Here is a 22,592-nt window from a genome sequence, read left to right as displayed (position 1 = left end):
AAAGAAGGCCAATGTGACTGGAGTTGCATATTAATGGAAAACCATTATAAGGAGTTCAGTTTTCATTCTAAGTGTGTGGGGAGTCATTGAAGGATTTTCAGAAGAGGATTGACTTGATGTAGATGTTAGATCTCTTGGCTACTATATGTGAAATGTAATGGAAGAAGGAGGCAAGAATAAAAATATCTTAGGGGCGCCTGGGTGGCTCAGTCGGTTAAGCGTCTGACTCTTGATTTCACCTCATGTCGTGATCGCATGGTTTGTGAGATGGAGCCCTACATGGGGCTTTGCGCTGATAGAACAGAGCCTGCTTGGGATTCTCTCTCTCTCTCAAAATAAATAAAAACTTAAAAAAGTAGGCTTAGGATGAAAGTAACCTAGACCAAAGTGGTAGTAGTGGAGTAGGAAAGAGATTGATAAATTCAAGAGGTGTTTTGGAGGTAGAACCAATGAGACATGGAGACTGATTGAATGGGAGAGGGTGGGGATCAAGACTGCTGCCTGGATTTCATTTTGGTGGTGCCATTTAATAAATGAAGAATCCTGTGAGAGGGGGACAAATCCGAAGGAGGATAATTAACCTGTTTTTGTTTTTTTTAAGAGCATTGATTTTGAGAGCGAGAGAGAGAGAGCAGGGGAGGGGCAGAGGGAGAGGGAGAGAGAATCCCAAGCAGGTTCCGTGCCATCAGTGAGGAACCTGACTCGGAGTTTGATCTCATGAACTGTGAGATCATGACCTGAGCAGAAGAGTCCAACACTTAACCAATTGAGCCACCCAGGTGCCCTGACAATCTGTTTTGAACAAAATGAGTTGGAGATATTTGTGAAGCCAACCAGTAGAAATATGGAGAAAAAAACCTCTAATCTTTTGAGGGATCTAGTCTTGTTGGGAAGCTAAGAATGTTTAACAGGAACAATTGGATAATGTTACAAGTCAGTATGTATTTGATTGCACAGATAATAATAAAGAAATTCAGTAAACAGATCCTTGTAGACTGGAAAAATGGTGTTTCTTGATGGAGTGGAACTTAAAGCTTTAGAAGATGGGAAGTGTTTGGATTGGTAAAAAAGAAGGGAAAAAATGGTTTTAGCATGGAATAGCACGAGCAAAAGCCTAAAATTGAGAATGGTGTTTAGGAACAAAAGAACCATAAAATATTATAGTTTTGGTTGGAATGGGAATTGAGAGCAGGAGGAGATAAGGTTTTGCTAGCCAGGTAGAATCAGATTATAGGGGACTTAACATCCAGGTTGAGGGGTTTAAGGCATTGGTAATACATAGCCATTATACGTTTTTGAACAGAAGACTTGTAATGAAAGCACTACTTTGGGAAGATTAATCTGGTGCTGTTGGCAAGGAGGGACAAGACGAGAGTTAGGGAGACATATGGGCTAGTAAAATAATCGAGTTACATGGTAACATACACCTGAGTTTCTCATTCTTGGTACTATTGATGTTTGGGGCAAACTAATTCTTTGTTGTGGGGGACCCTGTCCTTTGTATTATAGAGTGTTCTGCAGCATCCCTGGCCTCCACCCACTAGGTGCCCCCTCCATTTGTGACAATCAAAAATGCCCCCCACTAAGAATTGCTAAATATCCCTTGAGGGGCAAAAATCACCCAGATGGGAAACCACTGATACAGACCTAAACTAAATTAAAGTTCTAAAAATAAGATTTTAATGTGTAACAGGAAAATTCCACAGTGATTTTTTTTCCCCCTTATACCTCCTTATATTGTCTGAAGCTTTTATTATCCATTTCTTTTATGGTTCAAAAAAAAAAAAAAAAGGCAGCTATCTTCTTTTTTGACAAAAACAAGAATAAAACAAAATAATTTATATGGTCACATTTAGGTCTGAATTAGTTGTACAGTTACAGAGGTTTGTTTATATTTTTAAAAATATTACATGTTTAAGAACAAGCAAGGAAAAAATTTTGCCATTTTGTGCTGTTGATTCCTCTTTTAAATTAATGCAACCTAGGACTAACCCATTAATTTAATCGGTAGGAATTCTCTTTTAAACTTTTTTTTTTTTTTTTTTTTTTTTTTTTTGAGGATGGGTGTGGTGTTGCTGTTTGTCTCCCTGTTAGCAGCATTCATCCATCTGGCTTTAATTTGTAGAAGTCCTGAGATGATGCACTGAATGATATTCTTTTGGGGACAGGTCCACACCAGCAGTTGGGCCAAAGTGGATGACTAGCCAGGGGGCTGATCTTAGCCCTGCTCTTCATAAGCTCCCAATCTGTAGTGCCTTAGAAAATAGCCCATTTCCTCCCTATTTCCTACCAAAGAGACACCATCGCTGAGGAACTTAGAGGTGCTTGAGCAGAGTGGTGATAGAAGCTGTATGTGGGATTCTCCAAGTGGCAAATTTGACGGGGTATATGAGAGTTTGAGTTGGCTGCCTTTACTATCACTTTCTCACCCTCTTAATTGGTAACAGGGGCACTTGGGTGGCTCAGTCGGTTAAGCGTCCAACTTCAGCTCAGGTCATGATCTCACTGTTCGTGAGTTCGAGCCCCGTGTTGGGCTCTGTGCTGACACCTAGCTCAGAGCCGGGAGCCTGTCTTCGGATTCTGTGTCTCCTTCTCTTTTTGTCCCTCTCCAGCTTGCTCGCTCGCACGCGCTCTCAAAATAAACATTAAAAAATTTTTTTAAAAAGAATTGGTAATAAAAAATTATCTTCTTCTGAGCAAAGCTTGATTTTATATCAGAAATGGATAGAATCCTTGATTATGATACTTTTTCTCTTGTTCATTTAATATTGAAAAGACGGGGAAAAAAAGCAAAGTTCCAGGACTTTATGGCCATAGTATATGGCCATATGTGTGTCAAATTTTCCTGGTGATCAGTAGTACTGAGTTAGCTGGTGAATCATTTGGGTCTTTTGTGGCTTATATATTAACAAAATAAGCAATTGTGGCAGATATGTTGGGAGATGTTATAATAATGGAAACTGTGTCTTTATTGAGTTTGTTTATATTGGAAGACAGGAAAAGAGGAGGTTTTTAGTGTCTACTATGTGCTAGTCCGTCTACTAGGAGCACTGTATATGTATCATGTCATTTAATCCACACAATCTAAGAAACAGAGCTCTGTTTTCCAGATGAGGAGATTGAGGCTTCCAAGTCACACTCTTGGAAGTGCTGGCACACAAATTTGAACACATGCCTCCAAAATTAATCCTGAGTATATCGTTTCTACTCCCCATGTTCTTTCATTTACAACAAAATTAAACAAGTTGGTTCTTAGGAAATCTCCATATTTTGTAAAAGAGTAATTAGGTGGTAATTATTTGTATCACAAAATAATAATAATAATTGTGTGCCACAGAGTTTCTTTCAGTAGAGATTTCCAGAGATTCTTACCTATTGGACTTACAGTTGACCCTTGAACAAGGCAGGAGTTAGGGGCACTGACCCCTATGTAGTGGAAAAATCCGAACATAACTTTTGACTCCTCAAAAACTTAGCTACTCTCAGCCTACTGTTGCCTAGAAGCCTTGCCAATAACATAAACAGTTGATTAACACATATTTTGTATACGTATTATATACGTGTTCTTATAATACAGTGAGCTAGAGAAAAGAAAATGTTACCAAGAAAATCATAAGGAAGAGAAGATACATTTTTAGTAGTATATTGTATTTATTGAAAAAAATCCACATGTAAGTGGACCCATGCAGTTCAAACCCATGCTGTTCAAGGGTCAACTGTATATGAATACAGAGAAACTTAAAGCTAAGACTAACATAAGATACTACCAGTAGGAGGACTGGCAGAAATCAAAGATCAGTTGTTTATTCATTCAACATCCATTAGTTAAGCCCTTGCTTAAAAAGTACATAATAGATGCTGGGAATCTAATAATGAGCAAAACCAGAAGTAGTCTCTACCTTTCTGCAGTTTATAGTGAGGAAGACATTACTTATTTATGTAAAATTACAGCAGTGAGAAGTATTACAAAGGAAAGGTACTTAGTGCTATAAGAGTGTGTAATAGGAATGCCTGACCTCATCAGAGCTCCCCCAAAAAAGTGTTCCTTGAGAAAGAAGTCCAAAGAATGACTCGAATATGCATAGTTTGGAGGAAGGTACCAGGTAAAGTGAACTATGTATATGTTTAAAGGGCCTGTGGCAGGAAGGTAACATGGTAGGTTTGAGGAGTTGAAAGAAAGCCATTGTCCGAACACAGCGTAAGAAAGCATGATACAAGAGGAATTGGAGAGGTAAGCACGGACTATACCATCCTCCCTGGTTTGGTGGTTTGGATTTTTGTCATTAAGGACAATGAGAAGCCAGAGAAAGATCTTAAGTGAGAGGATAATATGATCAGATCTGATTTGTGAAAAGCTCACAGAGAGAAAATGGATCACAGGGTGGGAAAGAATTCAGGGAAGACAAATAAGACACTATTAAAAGTAATGGTGGGGGGCTCCTAGGTGGCTCAGTCGGTTGAGTGTCCAACTCTTGGTGTCGGCTCAGATCATGATCTCATGGTCATGGAATCAAGCCCCACACATCAGCTCCATGCATGGTGGGTGTGGAGCCTGCTTGAGATTCTCTCTTTCCCTCTTTCTGCCCCTCCTCTTGCACACACACTCTCTCAAAATAAACTTAAAAAGGGGGGGGGGACAGGTCTGCCTTAGAAAGTAAATGTTTCATTGAGTTTCTTCCTTTCATCACCATTGCAGTTGCCTAATTTAAATGAGTATCATTTTGGCATATACCTATATGCACGGTTCCAGAACCCTAGGTCATGGGATGGTCTGGTAGAACACCAGAGGGACAGATAAGTTCTTATGGAGGTTTAGAATTCAGCCAAGTACTGTGCTAGATTTATCTCAAAGGTAGTGTTTTTTGTACTTATTTTACAGATGATTAAAACTGAAGGTCAGAGAAGTGACTTGGATATCTTGATTAGAAAGTGTCAGAGGGTTAGAGTTAGGTTTCATCGGCCATGGATTGAAGCTGGAGGTTATATTAAACAGTCAAGAAATAATTGAATCAAATTAGATTTGAACACCCTTTAGCCTGTTGTTTTCTGAACGACGTTTTTTTGAGTTCTTCCACCGTGCAAATGTTGAAGTTCTCTGAGGAAAACACTCGTAGTTTGTCACATTACCTTTTACGTATGTCTTTTCTGTGTCATAGTACAGAGGAGATGTAGGCCAGATAGCAGAGAGCCTGTAGCATGTTTAAAACCTGCTCTTATATTCACTCCTTGCCAGTGCCACCTATTTTTGTTGGAAGGTTCACCTTCTCAATTGTTTGATAAAAAAAAATCAAAAGCACAGGGGTGCCTGGCTGGCTCAGTCGGTAGAGCATGCGGCTCTTGATCTTGGGGTCATCGGTTTGAAGACCCAAGTTGGGTATACAGATTGCTTAAATAAATAAACTTTTAAAAACACATTAGAAAGCTTTGATTAGGGAGGAAGACACGATGATAATGTTGATGGCATGGCTAAAATTTGAGTGATTATTAGGTATGTACTAGGAGCCATTGTGTACTTTATGTAACATTATGTACATATTAACCATTATGGACTCTTATGTTTTAAAACAAGAGACTTGAGACATTGTTACTTGCCCAAGAAGGGACATGAAGACCTACAAACAAGAGGCTTTGGAACTTGAGTAACTCAAGCCTTTCTTTTAAAGCTAAGGGCCATGGCCTGAAGGATTAGAAAGTATTTTATTCATAACATCTTGAATTAACAGATGAGACAGCCTTTTTGGCTTTGGGGAATCTGCTGAGCAGGGATATTTTTGATTAGAATAAATCTTTTTTAGATCAGTCCTTTTCAAACTTTAATACGCATATAAATCACCCGGGGATCTTGTTAAAAATGCTGATTCTGATTTAGTAGGTTTAGGATTGGGTCTGAGATTCCACACTTCCAGAAAACTTCCAGAAGATATTAGTGTTGTTGGACCACACTTTGAATAGCAGTTTTAGATAGTTCTCAAAGTGGTAGGAAATGACTGGATTAAGAACGGTAACGTTAGAGGGAAAAAAATGCTGCCTGTGATAGTTTAGATTATTAATTTAAATTTAAATTTGAACTAAATTTAAATTCCCACCTTTTTCCTTTCCCTTGTGCCTAGATGGAAATGGTCAGATTAGACAGTCCTGAGACTTTAAAAAATTTAGACTGTATAGAAAGTAAGCTTAAACAAGAGGCTCCAGAGACCCCATGAGAAAATAGAAAACTACACCCTTGGGCTAAGTAAGTCATCAACTACTACTAGGACTTTGAATATAAAAAATTATAATTAATAATACTCATAGAAATGTTAGTAAACATTTGCTTTTTCATTCAAATATTTGAGATTGTACTATAGCCAAGGCATATTAATCACTTGTTACAATGTAATCTAGCTTTACTGTTACAGTGTTAGCTAGTGGTTTCATGAGGTCATCCCACCGTGCTGGTTTTATTGTAACTATTAAACTGTTCAACAAATTATGAGCTGTATACATGGCTAAAAATAAACACTGTTGTATCATGATCACTTGTAAGATACCTCAATTTGTGAGTTGATGATTTTTTTTAATCAATTGGTGACTTTTATATCTTGTGATAGACCAGAAGTTAAAAAGAAACCCAGAAAGATTAAAAGAAACTCCTATGGTGTTGTGCTCCTAAAAATGCTAGGCAAAACATAAATATATGTAAACACATAATTTACAGATACACAATTTATATAACAGACTTAAAATTAGTGTTATATGATACACTAAAACTTCAACAACAAAAAAAACCTCTCTGGTTTAATGCTCTCAAAAATTCTGGATAAAATAGTAAGAAAAGGTAAATCATCTAACAGAAAAATGAATGACACATGAATTGGCATTTGCCAGAAGACCAATAAACGTGAAATAAATTACTATTGAACTCATTTTAATATTCAGAGAAATGCAAATTAAAGGCACTAGATAAGCATTTTACATCTGTCAGACTGGTAAAAATAAGAAATTGGGGGGCACCTGGCTGGCTATCATTAGAGCCTGCAACTCGATGTCAAGGTCATGAGTTCAAGCCCCACATAGAGAGAGGGATAGAGATTACAATCAATCAGTCAATAAACAAAGATTTTTTTGATAGTACATAGTGTAGACAAAGATGTGGAATAATGAGTAGTCATATGTTTTTGGTAGGAGTGTAAATTAAACCCACACTTTGAAAATGATTTGTATTACCTAGTAAAGATGAACCTGTGTATGAACATGAACTCAACAACCCCATAATTTCATTCTTAAGTATATATTCCAATTTGGAGAGATTCTTAAATAGGTACCCTAAGAGATAAATACAAGAATGTTCTTTGCAGCATTATTATAACTGGAAAAAAACTGGAAATAGCCCAAATGTTCATATACTGTAAATAGATAAAATGCATTTTGATGTATTTTTACAATGGAAATATTATTTATTCTGCAATCAAAATGAATGAATTCTGGCTACACAGATTGAGAATGAATTTTTTAAATATTGGATTTCAAAGCAAATTATAGCATAATATATACAACATGCTTGTATTTATTTAAAAATTCAGAAACAGGGAAAAGTGTTGCATTGCTTAAGGATGATACATACATACAAATGTATAAAAATTGTAAAGAAAACCTGAAGATTAACAAAATTCAGAGTGGTGGTTTCAGAGAGGTTATGTGACTGATGAGCACCTGTGGGAGAGGGCTTGAAATATATTGGTAATATCTATTTCTTGAGCTGGATAGTGAGTACATGGGTCTAAATGTTTTCATTTATTATTAATTAAAATGTCATTCTAGCTGTTATATACTTTATAGCTATGTTTTATAACTTTAGAAAAAGAAAAATATATTCACCTAGATTAAAGATTAGTGCTATTATAGTTTGCTCATTTGTCTCCCAATATGCTTCCTTGGGTGGGTGAGAATAGGGTTGCTTTAAAGGTCATAGGTGGAGAGGCATCTGGATGGCTCTGTCAGTTAAGTGGCTGACTCTTGATTTCACTTCAGGTCATGATCTCATGATCTGGGTCAGAGCATGGAGGCTGCTTGGGATTCTCTTTCTGTCTCCCTCCCACCCCATGTCCCCCTCTCCAACTCATTAGTATGCACACTCAAATAAAAAATTTTTTTTAATTTTTTTTTACATTTTTCTCATTTTTTTATTGTTGTAAGAAGTAACCACTTTTTAAAACAAAATTTGTATTCAAGTATTTTGCTTTTATATAGAAAACTGAAATATATGGCAAACCTAGCACAGGGGGTGGAAGAGAAGAATTGATTATGTACTTTTACAAGGATTTGATACTACATGTGGCTCTGTATAACGTTATTTGCATTTAAATTCAGATCATTTAAAAATGTGTATTGTAAACCCTAGGACAATCACTAAAATTTTAAGACTATTTATTTATTTTAATTTTTAATAAAAATTTTTAAAAATAGGTGGGGAAGTTTTTGTGGAGGATGACATTTCATGCATATCGTGAAAAATTGTTTAAACCACCGTTGTTAGTTTGGAGCAGTGTAGTTTGGTGGGGTGGGCAGACCCATAAACACATAACTGTAACAAAATATGAGTGCGCCACTAGAAGAGATATGTTTACCAAAAAAAAAAAAAAAAGGTTAGGAATCAGCCAGGAAACCTTCATGAAGTAGGTGTTAATTAAGCTGGGTCTGTAGAGATGAGCAATTTGTAAAAGGAGGTATGTGAGGGAGCCTCCATTCCTCTGTGGGGGAAGAGGAAGTACAAAAAGGCACAGAGGCCTAAATGTCCATGGAGAATTGAGTGAGTAAATTCAGGTATGTTAGGAGCCATACTGTGAAGAGCCTTGTGTAACATGCCATGGAGTTTGCACTATGGACATTGAGGTTTTGTTTTATTACTTAAATTAGGGTCACTGATTTGATTACACTATGTCAGGCTCCGCTAGGCGTTACTTTGAAACTGTATATTTGTGTACTTATGTTCTTTTCCCTCTACTTTCAGGCTGCTATATGGCAAGCACTAAACCACTATGCTTACCGAGATGCAGTTTTTCTTGCAGAACGACTGTATGCAGAAGGTTTGTAATCTGTTCATTTCTATAAAACAATAAAGGAATAAAATAAATGGAATTCTGTCCTTTCCTATGACTTCAATATAACAAGACTCTGGGGATTGCTTTTGTTGTTTCTTTATGATTGGTACTAGTTCATAAAAACTTTTCCTTGTATCTGTTTTCTCCCTTATGTGCTACTTTTAATAACTGTAGAGTTGTTTCAGGTTTTACACTATGGTTTACTTAATCATTTTCCAATCTCTAGATATTTTTGTCTAGGTTTTCTGTTAAAAGAGTCTATATTCTATAGCTAAGAGCATGAATTTAGTCTATAGCTTTGGTATAAACCCTCACCTTGTCACTTAAATATGCAGTTGTAGACCTTGGACAGTCACTCAGTGTCTGAGTATTTCAGAGTTCTCATCTATAAAATAAAGTTAACAATAATCGCTTGCGAACGTTGAAGAGTGAAATGAGATAATGTATTTAAAGCACTTGGCACAGCCTTCTGGCATGGTAATAAATGTTCGATAAACATGTGCTGGTAATGTATGCTTTGTTTCTGTCATTAATTCTTGTAATTCTCTTTCTAAGATGCTAATACAGATAATTAGGTACAGCTTTTTTTTTTCTTTTATATGTCATTTTGTGGGGCTATATATTCTAGAATGGAACTTACAAGTCAAACTGTGATCAGTTCTACAACAAATTACTTTTTCCCCAGTTGATAACCCAGCAGAGAGAAGGGTAAAATAATCTGGGGTGTGACCAACACCATAAGACTTCCTTCATAATCCTTTCAGTATTAGATTTGATCAATTTAATGTATTTTTGCTTACTTGAGAATTATGAAATATTTTGTCTTGCATTTTTATAACTACAAGGGATTCTGGGTATTTTCTCAAGTGTTTGTTTTAAATTTATTCCTAGTTCTATGAGGTATATCTTTATTGTCTATTTGACCCAGATTGTTGCTTTTTAATCTTAATTCTATTGGTATATTTAAAATTTTTATGGAGTTGACCTCATCTGCTTTATCATTTATACTTTCTTCTATTGCTTCAGTAGGTGGAAAAGTCATCTTTCTACAACTACAATTAATATGTGGTTATTGATGGTTAAAAAAATTTAAAGAATTTATCATGGTATTATTACTTAATTTATTCAATATTGTATATTAAACAATGCTTTTTTCCCTCCTGCATGGTGTTTTACTTGGTTTTATATTAAATTTTTTAAAAATGTTTTGTTCTGGGGTGCCTGGGTGGCTCAGTCAGTTAAGCATCAGTCTCTTGGTTTTGGCTCAGGTCTTGATCTCTCAGTTTGTGGGGTCGTGCGCTGTGTCAGGCTCCACAACAGCATGGAGCCTGCTTGGGATTCTCTGTCTCCCTCTCTCTCTGCCCCTTCCTTGCTCATGCTTGCTCTGTCTCTCAAAATAAATAAATAAACTTAAAAAAAAAAAAAAAAAAACGCTTTGTTCTGTCTCCAGAATTTCTCCTCTCTTCCATTAGTTAATTTTCTGTTTTTAATCCAATATCATGCCTTTTTTTTTTTTTTTTAAGAGAGAGAGTGCAAATCGGGGAGTGGGGGAGGGAGGTAGAGAGAGAGAATCTCAAGTAGGCTCCACACTTAGCATGGAGCCCGACATGGGGCTTGATCCTACTATCCTGGGATCATGACCTGAGCCAAAATCAAGAGCCTGTCACTCAATCCACAGAGCCACCCAGGCACCCCCATACCATTTTTAACACTTTATATTTTAATATTTCATAAGGCCTATCACCCATCATTTTTTTCTTTCCAATTCATTCATTAGAAGTCTTTCCCCTTTTTTTATCCTTTATTTTTCTATGTCTATTTTATTATTGCTTTGAAATTTCACAAAGATTTTGATCAATGCTGACCTGCAAACATATAATTCTCTAAATTACTATAGATAGCCTTCCCAACAAGAAATAGTGCTGCCTTCTTTTTACTCAGGTGTTTGTTTGCTTAATCCGTTTTTGTACTTTCTGTGTATGTTCCCATTGGATTACTTGCCAAGAGTTTCCATTTTTTTTGTGGTTGTAGATGAGCTTTATTTTTGCGTATTTTGTATGTTTGTGTCTGAATTGCTAGTGGAACCTTTCTGATCAGTTGTATGATTTTACTCTAGTAGCAAGTGCTTAGTAACCTAACTGCAAGCATAAGAAAGTAGATCTTAGGGATTTGCCAGGCATGTGTCACCAGAAAGGACAAGGGATAAGAACATTAAAAATACAGACAAGATACGGACCAGGAAATGTAAACTATAGGAAAGTTAACACAGAAAAATATTGGTGAATAAGATTCAGAGAAGTGCCAGAAATCTAGATGAGGTTGAATTGGGAGATGTGGGGGAATAACATGGGAGCGGAAGACCATGAATCAGGTGCAGAATTTTTCCATTAATGAAGCAGAATGTCCTGCATTTAGTAGCTGAGAGTTATGAGGAGAAGGTATGAACTCAGGAGCAGGGAGTTTCACAAACAGGCAAAGAGTAATGCTTGGAAATGGTTTTACGAAGCAAAGAGGAAACCTTACCTTGATTCTGATGTAAGTGGGATATGAGGGAAATAGCATCACTTTGAGAGTGCTGTCAGGTCCTTCAAGAGAGACTGGAAATTCAGTAAAGAAAGTGGGGAGGATCTGTGTGTGGAACAGGAGTCTGAGGTCCCAGTGAAAGGATTTAGAAGGTGAGAGAGGCTTAAAAAGAAAATAATGCAATAGATTGCCCTACTCTACTCGATATTTTAAAAGCAAGGTGTATCATGCAAAACCTACTGACATATATTTTCATTGATACCTACGCAACCCTCATGTTTTGCTGTCTTATACTTTCTTTTTTGTATTTGCTTATTAAAGGATTGGCAGTTTCTAGTTTATTATAGTTAGGCTCTAAAAGATTGTGAGTTAGTGGTTTCAAATTCAAACAAGTAGGTTTTCCCATAGAATTGGGGCAGGGTTCCAGATGAATCTGGATAAAGCTGTTTAATCCACTTTCTGTGTTTGATACAGTGCTTGACACTTGGAAAGTTGTTCAGTGTTAGTTTCTCTCAACATACAGTTGACCCTTGAACAACGCAGATTGGAACCATGTGAGTCTATTTGAATGCAGATTTTTAATACAATATAGTACCATAAATGTATTTTCTCTTCCTTATGATTTTCCCCTTTTTTTTAAATTATTTTAATGTTTGTTTATTTTTGAGAGAGAGAAAACGGGGGAGGGGCAGAGAGAGAGGAAGATACGGAATTCGGGGCAAGCTCCAGGCTCCAGGCTGTCAGCACGGAGCCCAATGCAGGGCTCAAACTCACAAACTGTGAGATCATGACCTGAGCTGAAGTCGGACGCTTAACCAACTGAGCTACCCAGGCGCCCCTCTTATGATTTTCTTAATAGCATTTTGAGAGAGAGAAAGAGAACATGAGCAGGGGAGGGGCAAAAAGAGGGGTGGGGAGAGAGAGAGAATCCCAAGTAGGCTCCATGCTGACAGCTCAGAGCCCAACTTGGGACTTGAACTCAGGAACCACAGAGATCATGACCTGAGGCAAAATCAAGAGTGATGCTTAACCAGGTGAGCCACCCAGGCACCCCAACAGTAGGCTTTTAGTAGTTAAGTTTTGGGGAAGTCAAAAATTACTGGCAGATTTTTGACTCTGCAGGGTAGGTGCCTCTGACCCCCTCATTGTTCAAGGGTTAACTGTTGAACCTAACCACTCTGTTGAACTCTAATTTCTATGAGGGAAAATTTTATGGGAGCAGATACTATCCTAGTTCAATACCAATGACAACAGTAACTTCTAAAGAACATTTATTAATTTCTTATTATGTACTAGGTACTGTAATACTTAATTTCTTATTTAGTTTTCAATAATCCTATAAAATAGACATTACTATTGCCATTTTAGAAATGAAGAAACGGAGAGCAGTGTTCACAGGCAGTAAGTGGTAGATCTGATTCCACTTTACCAAGGGTAGCAGCAAATACAGGCCAGTCTGACCCATGATAGACATTACTAATCCATCATACTACTTGTTCCTGTTGAACCAGCCTCATAATTCTTATTAACACAGTGTTGCTGGCTGACAGTAATAGTTGATGAGAATTGGTATGTTACATGTAACCTGGTGCCCTTTTGCTCAGTGGCATCCTAATGCCCCTAGCCGTAGCTCCTGTGTTTTAGAGAAGGACACCCTATAGTGCATGAGGCTAACGAAGTAGATGGATAGGACCCTCTGAAAGCCAAATTCTTGAAGTAATTTCTCAATTTCACTAGTTCTTTGTCACCCATTTGTCTTTCTCCTAAGAATTCCATAGTTTGACCACCTAAGACTGTGCTATAAGCCAGGTGGTGTAGAATGTCAGCTCCGATGTTCATTAGCCATTTGATCTTCGGTAAGAAGTTATTCTGAGCCTAATTTTCCTCATCTTTAACTTGGGAAGAGAGATACCTACTTAACAGGATAGTTTTCAGCACTAACTATAATAATCTGTGGTTTTGGCACGTAGGAAGTCCTTTACAAGTTCCTCTCCCCTAGCATATTCTATTACGGTGGCTTTTCAGATTTTTTTTTTTTTTTTTTTTTTTTACTCTTCTTACATATGATGATATTTTCTCTGAGTGTTTGTTATTATTGTTGTTTTAATGCAGGTTGAAATTCACCGAATTGATTTCACAATGCATAGTGAATCGAGCCTTGCTGTTTGGAAAAACTCCTAATCGTATCACCTCCCTCCATACCCCTTCACCTACTTTTCCTTCCCACTGCCATACCTGATCTCCTTGATCAAAGGTTTTCTCCATTGCTAATTAACACACAATATAGATTCAGCTTTCCCCTTTGCCCTAATAGATAGCATGTAGTACTGCAATATCTAAGGTTTTTAATTGCTATTAAATGTATTTAGCTGTTGAGAATGAATAGAAATGGGTGGTTAGGAACAAATAGAAACAGTCTTAGATTATATGGACAAAGAATACATTAATACAATAAATATGGCAGGTCCTTAGAGGTGATTTATTTATGTTCAGAAAATTAACCGGTTGTAAGTTCTGTGTACATTATATTTTGTGTACATTATATTATATACTTTCCCCAGGACCTCTGGGGAAAGATGAAGAATTGCTATCTGTGAGACTGCATGGGAGTGGCAGTTGTAACTGGTGAAAAGCAAGGAAGAAGAAGTAGCTGAAGACATTGTGTCAACATGTATTCCCTAAGTTATTCTGAGGGTCCTAGGGCAAAGCTCCCAATTGCTTGAAATCTAGTGTTCTATCTTGATGTAGATTTTGCATCCCACGCTACAAAATGTTTATTTTTCAATATGAACATATTTAAGTTACTGTAAAATTGTTCACCAGTTTTCTACCTGTCTTAACAATTAATGGGCCCAGATGTAGACATTGTACTGGGTATATCAGTTTCAGTAAATTGGGCTCAGTTGAAGAGAAGTGAACCAGAGTAAAAGGTTCAGCATCTGTTTCTCTTCTCTGTCTTAGCCAGGATACCGAGAGCCTAGACTCACAGAAATATGTGACTAAAAATGGCAACATTTTTTTTAGAAAAAATTGTTTATCACGTTATATTAAGGGCATCATTGAGGGGAAATGTCCAGAGTACTACTAATGATATGGCATAGTGTTTCACTTGTAGGCCATTATTGGAAAATTTAATAAATATATCTGGTTCCTAAAAATTTCAGTCAGTTTGTTATATGGGGGTGGAGCGAGGAGGGGAGGGTATCAAAAGGGTGTCTGGTCCATCGGCCTAACCTTTTACTGTCAAAGTTAAATGCTTGCCAGTAAAAAGGATGATGCTTTTTTATTGTCATAGTTTTCATTTTTATAATGTGTTAGTGATTAAGACTCAGGTCTTCGAACAAACTTTTTTTTATTCGAGACTCAAATGTTTCATTGCATTAACTTAGCCATTTCACACAAACATCACAGACATCAAACTCAATGCGTGTAAGCCTGGACTCATAATGTTCCCACGCTAATCTAAGACATTGCTATCTCTTACTAAAAACTAACTACTTTTCCCATATCTACTCTTCCCTGCCTCTTCCCTTTCCCCTTCCCAAATCAACCCATTCTCTTTACTTTCCTTCTTAAAATGCTTCAGAGATGTCTGGTTGCTATGAGGATTTATCCCTAAATCTTTAGATCGCTTTCAGAGCCCTGCATGATCTGCTTTCTCCTTATGTATGACCACTTTCCACCTTCAAGCACTAAGGAACCTTTTCAAAATTTCCTCCAGCCCTCTTACCTGTGGTATATTTACTCTAAGCACAGTTTCAAAGTATTTTAAAACATTTTAATCCTATCATATACAATAAAGACAAAACCAGTTAATACTGCAATTTAGGATGTAAACAAATGTAGAGAAAATGAAAAGTGGCAATAGTATTAGAATACTGAAGTTGTGTATGTAGATGAGGTATTCAACAAAAGAAATGATTCTGAAGGATGGACTGAATCATGCTGCATCTGAAAAGCTTAGAATCCAGGCAGTTGAAATCCTTCGCAATAGAAAAGTTAGTGATGAAATGGAATTATTTGAGCTTGTGGCTCATTGTCATGTATGTGTAACCCACATTACTATCCAATGACTATTCAGGTATTGTAAATTTAGTAGTGTTGTACTCCTAAATGCATGTGCTGTACTGCCTTTCTTTGATTTAAGAACTTAGATGATTGGGGTGCCTGGCTGGCTCAGTCAGTAGGGCATGCAACTCTTGATTTTGGGGTTTTGAATTCAAGCCCCACGTTGGGTGTAGAGCTTACTTTTAAAAAGTAAATTAAAATATTTTTTAAAAACAGAACTTAAGGGGTGCCTGGGTGGCTCAGTCAGTTGGGCATCTGACCTTTGATTTTGGCTCAGGTCATGATCTCACAGTTCATGGGATCAAGCCCCACATCAGGCTCCATGCAGGCAGCAAAGAGCCTGCTTGGGATTCTCTCTCCCTCTCTCACTGCCCCTCCCCTTCTTGTGCGTGCACTCTCTAAATAAATAAATAAATAAATAAATAAATAAATAAATAAATAAACGAACTTAAAAGATAATCAGGATGAAGTGTGTCACAAATCATAGATGATTTCATAGATTCTATGCCCTTCGAATACTTAACAATATCAGAATTCTTGACAAGGCAGCAGGCAGAGTACTTTAACCTGTAAGCAGTTCTCGATGATAATTGTAGAGTTTATCAAGACCAAGAACCCTTACCTCACCAAACTTTTAAGTCTTGCCAGATCTGGTCCATTTTGGAAGTCTGCTCCTTTACATTGTAAGTCAACACGAAGAAGAGGTGTCTGTCTGACTTGAAAGCATTGAAAGACTAATTCACCTTCCTATTTGATGGAAATGTATCTAAAAGATGCAAGCTTAAACCTCTCCTAACTATTTTGGACTTCTATGAAATGACCTTTCGTTTTTGAAGCCTAGCCTGTTTGTAAGAAGAGGGACTTCAGCATCATTCTACAACTTCGTTTGGGGTTTTTTGTTGTTGTTGTTTTCACTTAATAGTGTGTTCTGGAAATATGTCTTTTTTTTTTTTTTTGGACGACTATGGTGAGTGTTTCACCATATGGAAGTACCATACTTTAATTAGTACATGATTGATTCCTCAATATTATGTTGACTGGAGTCAATTCTCACTTTATTCCTGATTATAAAATAAATTATGGGCCTTCTAATTCCCAATCACATATTTTAATTAAGGCTCTAAGTAAAGGATGGTAAATAAAAGGATGTCATGGAGACATCTATAACCATTTCTAGGTCCTGTTGCTTTAATCTCTGCACACTTACTACCTAAGCCATGATCAGCCTTAGAATCTTTCTGAATTTAGCACTCGAGGCAGCCACTATCAATCGGTTGGAGTTATTGTTCCAGACAAAATCTATTTGTTGAAAGTCTCTGCAGCTTAGCTTTATTATAACTCCTTACTACTGGCCCACTGGTTGTATTTAGGACTGTCAAGTTATTTCTGGAGAGCCTCAAAAACCACCCGTGTCTCTCCATGTCTTTTACAACCCTTCAAGTTGTTCCAGATTTACATCAATATCTTACACGTCCATTAATCTTAAGGCGTGCTCAGCCTTCCAATCCATATTCCCATTTGAACTTGTAGATTTTAAGGTATCACGCTTCAAAAAGGTAATTGCATTACACACTAAAATCGTGCGCGCACACACACAGAGTATTTGGTACTTTTATGTTATTAGGGAATTTTAAAGCAGTGAAAATGGACCTATGCATAAACAAGTATTTGTAAACAAAACATTTGATAAAGCATTGTTACGGCTAAAAGTTTAGGTTTGGGGAACCATTGCTTTTTGGTATAATCAATGAGTTTTTAAAAAACTTAATTTATAAAGTGACCAGAATCAAGGCCTTTATCGCAAGATCAAAAAGAAATCACACTTTCTAATTTGTGTGAATTAGCACTTACAGTTCAGTGAAATTAAAAGCTTGCTCCCCCTACAGTACTATTCATTCTTTTTGCTTCTGAAGCATTAATACTATGTACACCCCATTAACGTGTGTGCCAAAGTTCCTGATCATTTACTCCATATCATTCATTGCATATTGTTTTTTTATACTAGAGTTTCATGAAAAATGTTAAGATGGACCAGAGAAGAAGGGTTCTGTTTTTGCTTGCATATACATATATATGACCCAAAAACCTGTGTAAGAGTAATCTTTCAAATTACCTACTTTTTTATCCTAAACTTTGAATGAAGTTAACAATTTTTTATCCCAAGCTTTGGGTGAAGTTAACTTTTTAAGATGTGTCAAGTTTATCTTGTACTTCAGAACAGTGATTCTCAAACTTTAGCATGAATCAGAATTGCCTGAAGCGTTTGTTACAACGCAAGACCACCGGTCCTCACTCCCAGAATTACTGATTCAGTGGGTCTCGGTTGAAGCTAAGAATTTCTAACAAGCTCCCAAGTCATGCCGTGCTGGTAGAGGGGCCAGCCACACTTTTAGAACCACTGGCTTAGAACACCCCTCAACCCACTGAGATTATTACCGAACCCATTTTTAGAAGCACAGATTTGTGATTTTCCTGCTTTCTTTCTATCTCCTTTGTTGTTGGCCTCTCTAGACTCTCACCTGGATTGGTTGGGAGATTGCAATGATAGAAGTGAAGTGATGGTCAGTTTGGGAGAGAGTGAATAAAGGGGAAAATGCCACATTTCATTAACTAGGACAGAAGGGGCATTTCCTTCCTAGTATGGAGACCAGGGGACAGATTGAATAATTCAGCTCCTGCACTGCAAGGCAGTATAATTGTCGTTGCTGTAGAAGTGTTACGTCTGTCGATTGAGTGGTTTAAATGCTGTGGGTATTCACAATTTAGAATTTTTCTTCTGTCTTAAATTATCTTGAGTGTAATTTAGTATACATTTGGTGTTAGAAAGAAGTGTTTTTTGTTTTTTATAATCTGGTCCTTTTTTAATGTAGAAAGTAATCTCAGATTGGTAATTAGCTTCGCAACCCTGAGTACACCTTTCTCATGAAATTGGACATCTGTTCTCTCAAAGAGTCTGTTAGAAAAATACTACAAAAAACAAGACCGTTTACTGGTAGTCTATTTAAAGGTAGGTGTGAGTGTGCGGGTGTGCACACAAGTGCGCACTTTTGTTAAGGATTTACAGAAAATACCATGACTGTCTTCATTGTATTACTTCCTTGGTTCTTTGTAAGAAGAAGGTAATCAGGACTTGGGGAACTAAGATTTCTGTCAGTAAAGTATTTCTCAATTCAAATTTGGATTAATAAATGATTGTTTTATATTAAATAACATGACTAATTTTTTGTTGCTAAACTTGTTTATTGCCAGATAAACAGTGATTACCATTCAACATACTGAATAATAGCCATTTTTTTTCATATGTGCTCTCAGTACACTCAGAGGAAGCCTTGTTTTTATTGGCAACCTGTTATTACCGCTCAGGAAAGGCATATAAAGCATATAGACTCTTGAAAGGACACAGTTGTACTACACCGCAGTGTAAATACCTGCTTGCAAAATGTTGTGTTGATCTCAGCAAGTAAGTTTTTAAATCTTTTCTATCTAATATTGTTTACTTACACTGTAGAATTTTGGATAAAATCCTTTTGATAGATTAAACTCTTGACTCCCTTTCTCCCCTCTTTTTTGGTAGTAGCAATTTGTCTATTTCAGTAACTTAAAATGTTTATACTGTTGCCTGTGGCATTATCACTTTTGTTATGGAGAGATTTCATTGTTATGGTAATAAATAATAGAATTTAACTCTGGGGAAACTTAAGTTGCAACTAATTCCTATCATTTCCCAAAATTATCCCAAGTGTTATTTCCTTTCCTTTGCTTTCAATTGGAATACGCCTGAAAACCTCCTTACCTGTTCACCTGAGATTAATGCTTCGTTATGTCTAAGTAGTTGTGTGGTTATTTGGCTTTCCAGACCACTCTGTCCTACCCCTTTGAAGCGAGGGGGCAGGTTCAGGAGAGCACTTCTTTTGAACATTACAATTAAACATGTCAGCTGTCCCTATTCTGAATCTGGAGGCAGGTAGAGATATAGGTAGTTACCTTCTGTTAAACTCTGTTCTGTGCTGTAAGAGATGGAATAATGCTAAAAGGGACTAGATAAATAGATAATCGCAGAAGTGTGTTTGTGAATGTAGTTGGTAGGTTTATAGCGAGAGGACACAAATGAGCCTCCTGAAGTCTCCACAGACTAATAATGATTATTGTATTTGTCCACTGTCTAACTGATGACTTAAATTAAAAAACTAGCTAAAATATCTATAAAATTTCTGAAATATTTGTTATTGAATTATTTTTACTCCGAAGGTTTAATGCTAACTTCCTAAAAATATATTTAATTTGCTAGTTTCTTAAGCCAATTCTTACCTTGGACATTCTTATCTCATTTACAAGTATTCATGGTTTTTTAAAAGTCCCACTGACCGTAGAAGAAATATAGATATCACCTTTAATGTTTAGGATATGCTGTGTAAACTTACTAGAGTATTTTCCACATGACGATTTGGAAAAAACTTTAAAAGAGATACCATTATAAACTCTGATATGCTAAAAATATATAGTGAAGTCAAGTTTTGTTTTTTTTTTTCCCTTTGGGAAACACTTGTGATTTTCTATATCAAGAAAACATAATTGGTAAATAAAAAGAGATGAAGTGCTATTCGGGTTTCTTTTATGAACCTAAAAACGAGTGAGACCATTAAGTATGCAGTTTTTCACTAACATCTAATTAGTGTTATTAAATTCTCTTGCACATTCCTATTTCCAGGAATTACAGAACTAAATAAAAAGGACCACTACGTCTGTTAATGAAGAGCCGTACACATTTTCCCCCAGTATAAAGACCTTCCATTTCTTTTGACATGAGTAATGTGTATGTTGCTCACACTACATTTGTACATATAGGGACTGAATTTAACTGGTTCTGTTCTTAAAGGCAAGACTGGAATTTTAAGACCATAAATTCCCAGTCTTCCAAATGATTCTAAATACATGGCTATTGCTGTTCTAAAGGTGCCATGGACTTTGTACTTTATCTATCCCCATATTTGGAAGTACATTGGTAGTGAAGGATGTCTTTACACACAGTACTTTTTATGTTGACTTTTTTTAATCTGTAAATTTGTGTTTTAAAGGCTTGCAGAAGGGGAACAGATCTTATCTGGTGGAGTGTTTAATAAGCAGAAAAGCCATGATGATATTGTTACTGAGTTTGGTGATTCAGCTTGCTTTACTCTTTCATTGTTGGGACATGTATATTGGTAAGTAACAATGATTCACACAACCAGAAAATTGTTTCCAGTGGTAGAATTCTTTGTGGTTTAAAAAAACTTACACTTTCTGTGTTTATCAAATAGCACTTGGCTGAAGAGTACAGTCTTTTAGTTCTGTGACCTTATTAAACTTATAAAGTCATGAAGATGTTGATCCCATTTGTCACTATCTGCTTTGCTTTAACGATGATAGCCACAGCAGCACTACCTAATATTTGAGTGCACATAGGAGGTTTTTTCCACCTTGGGTAAGGAGAATATCTTCATGTGATCCACTGAGGAAAAAGAAGAAATGAGTGAAGTTTTTTCTCTAATATTAAATATCACCTCGGCTCCTTAGAACAAGGCTTGAAGATAAATTTCAGTAATAAAGCATAGCAGTTCCCATCTGGTTTGCCATACTAATTTGGAGGCATGTCCTAAGAAATTTCCACGATGGTTGTTGAAATAACAGTGATCTGCAAATCATTTGAAATGTATTTAAAATTTCTCTACACTTACTTAAATTTAGTCTTTTGAAAGCAAGGGAGAGTGAGTTCAAAGTTACCACTATAATATTGTTCGCACTCATTTTTAGTCTGAAATACTCCTTGGTTGGGGAGTAGAGGGTGGAGATATAATCAGGTGACGGGAATTGTTCATCCACGCGTGGGAGTGCATCGCCTGTGTAAATGTCACCTGTTACATGTTGTAGGAGAATTGGTTGAGGACTGCTTGTCTGAAGAATTAGGAAAGCACCTGATTTAAGATAAATCGAGGCTAGTTTGAATAGTAGTTTTTTAAAAACCTCAAAAATGTCTTTTTGTACAGAATAAATTATTTGCCTGAATCTGGGGGCTCATTTTCATATGACACCACTCTTTTGAGAACAGGAGTAAATAAAGATACAATAGCAATATCTTCATTTGTCTTAATAAAAAGACATGGAGTAATGAATTTAGTTCATGCAACTATGATTCTTTTTATCATTTATTTGAGAAACTTTGAGGTCCATCCTCCCTTTGTGGCTAAACATAGTACTTGGTCCTGAGGATGTAAAGATAAATCACTCACAGTCCCTGCCCTCAAAGGTTTATAATAGAATAGGAGAGAAGCAGTAAACAAAAGTTTATAAGTTTTTATCATCACAATAAAAATGCTGTGATAAAATTTGAGCAGGGGGCACCTGGGGGGCTCAGCCAGTTGAGCATCAGACTCTTGATTTTGGCTCAGGTCATGATCTCAGGGTCCTGAGATGGAGCCCTGTGGGTATGGAGCTTGCTTAAGATTCTCCATCTACCCCCTTCCCCCTCCCCCCACCCCAAGCCCACACTCCCATTCTCTCTTAAAAAAAAGAAAAAAATTGAGCAGTATTTTATCCAATGGAGGGAATAATCAGTTCTACCTAGTTAAGAAGGAGTGTAAGATGCTAAGTAGGAAAAACTTGGTAGAAACACTTTTGTTTCTTGAATTCTCAATAATAAAATTAAAACATAAGGAATTAGACTGTGGGTGAAATATTTGAATGGCTACTTCACCAAAGAGGATATATGGATGGTAAGTAAGCACATGAAAAGTTGTACCAGATCCTTAGCTGTTAAGGAAAGGCTAATAAAAAACACCATTAGAAACCGCTACGCGCTTGTTAAAATGGCTAAAATAAGAACGGACAGGGGCGCCTGGGTGCCTCAGTCTGTTGAGCATCTGACTCTTGATTTCAGTTCAGGTC

The 22,592-nt window shown here is 36.7% G+C and overlaps 1 protein-coding gene across 6 annotated transcripts in view; it reads left to right on the top strand.

The window, feature by feature from the left end:
• Positions 1–22,592, top strand: part of CDC27 (cell division cycle 27) — a 66,024-nt gene that overhangs the window by 3,696 nt on the left and 39,736 nt on the right. For 5 of the 6 annotated variants that reach the window (XM_042967876.1, XM_042967875.1, XM_042967879.1 and 2 more), the window contains exons 2-4: positions 8,990–9,065; positions 18,984–19,131; positions 20,747–20,872. In XM_042967876.1, the coding sequence (XP_042823810.1) occupies positions 8,990–9,065; positions 18,984–19,131; positions 20,747–20,872 (350 nt within the window). Of the gene's footprint in view, positions 1–8,989; positions 9,066–18,983; positions 19,132–20,746; positions 20,873–22,592 lie in introns of those variants that run through there. The other variant, XM_015540290.2, reaches the window with a different exon arrangement.

Source organism: Panthera tigris, chromosome E1, assembly GCF_018350195.1.
Source record: "Panthera tigris isolate Pti1 chromosome E1, P.tigris_Pti1_mat1.1, whole genome shotgun sequence".
NCBI classification, from domain to species: Eukaryota; Metazoa; Chordata; class Mammalia; order Carnivora; family Felidae; genus Panthera; species Panthera tigris.
Note: the sequence above shows the minus strand (reverse complement) of the source record. Positions and strands in the feature narration are given on the sequence as shown.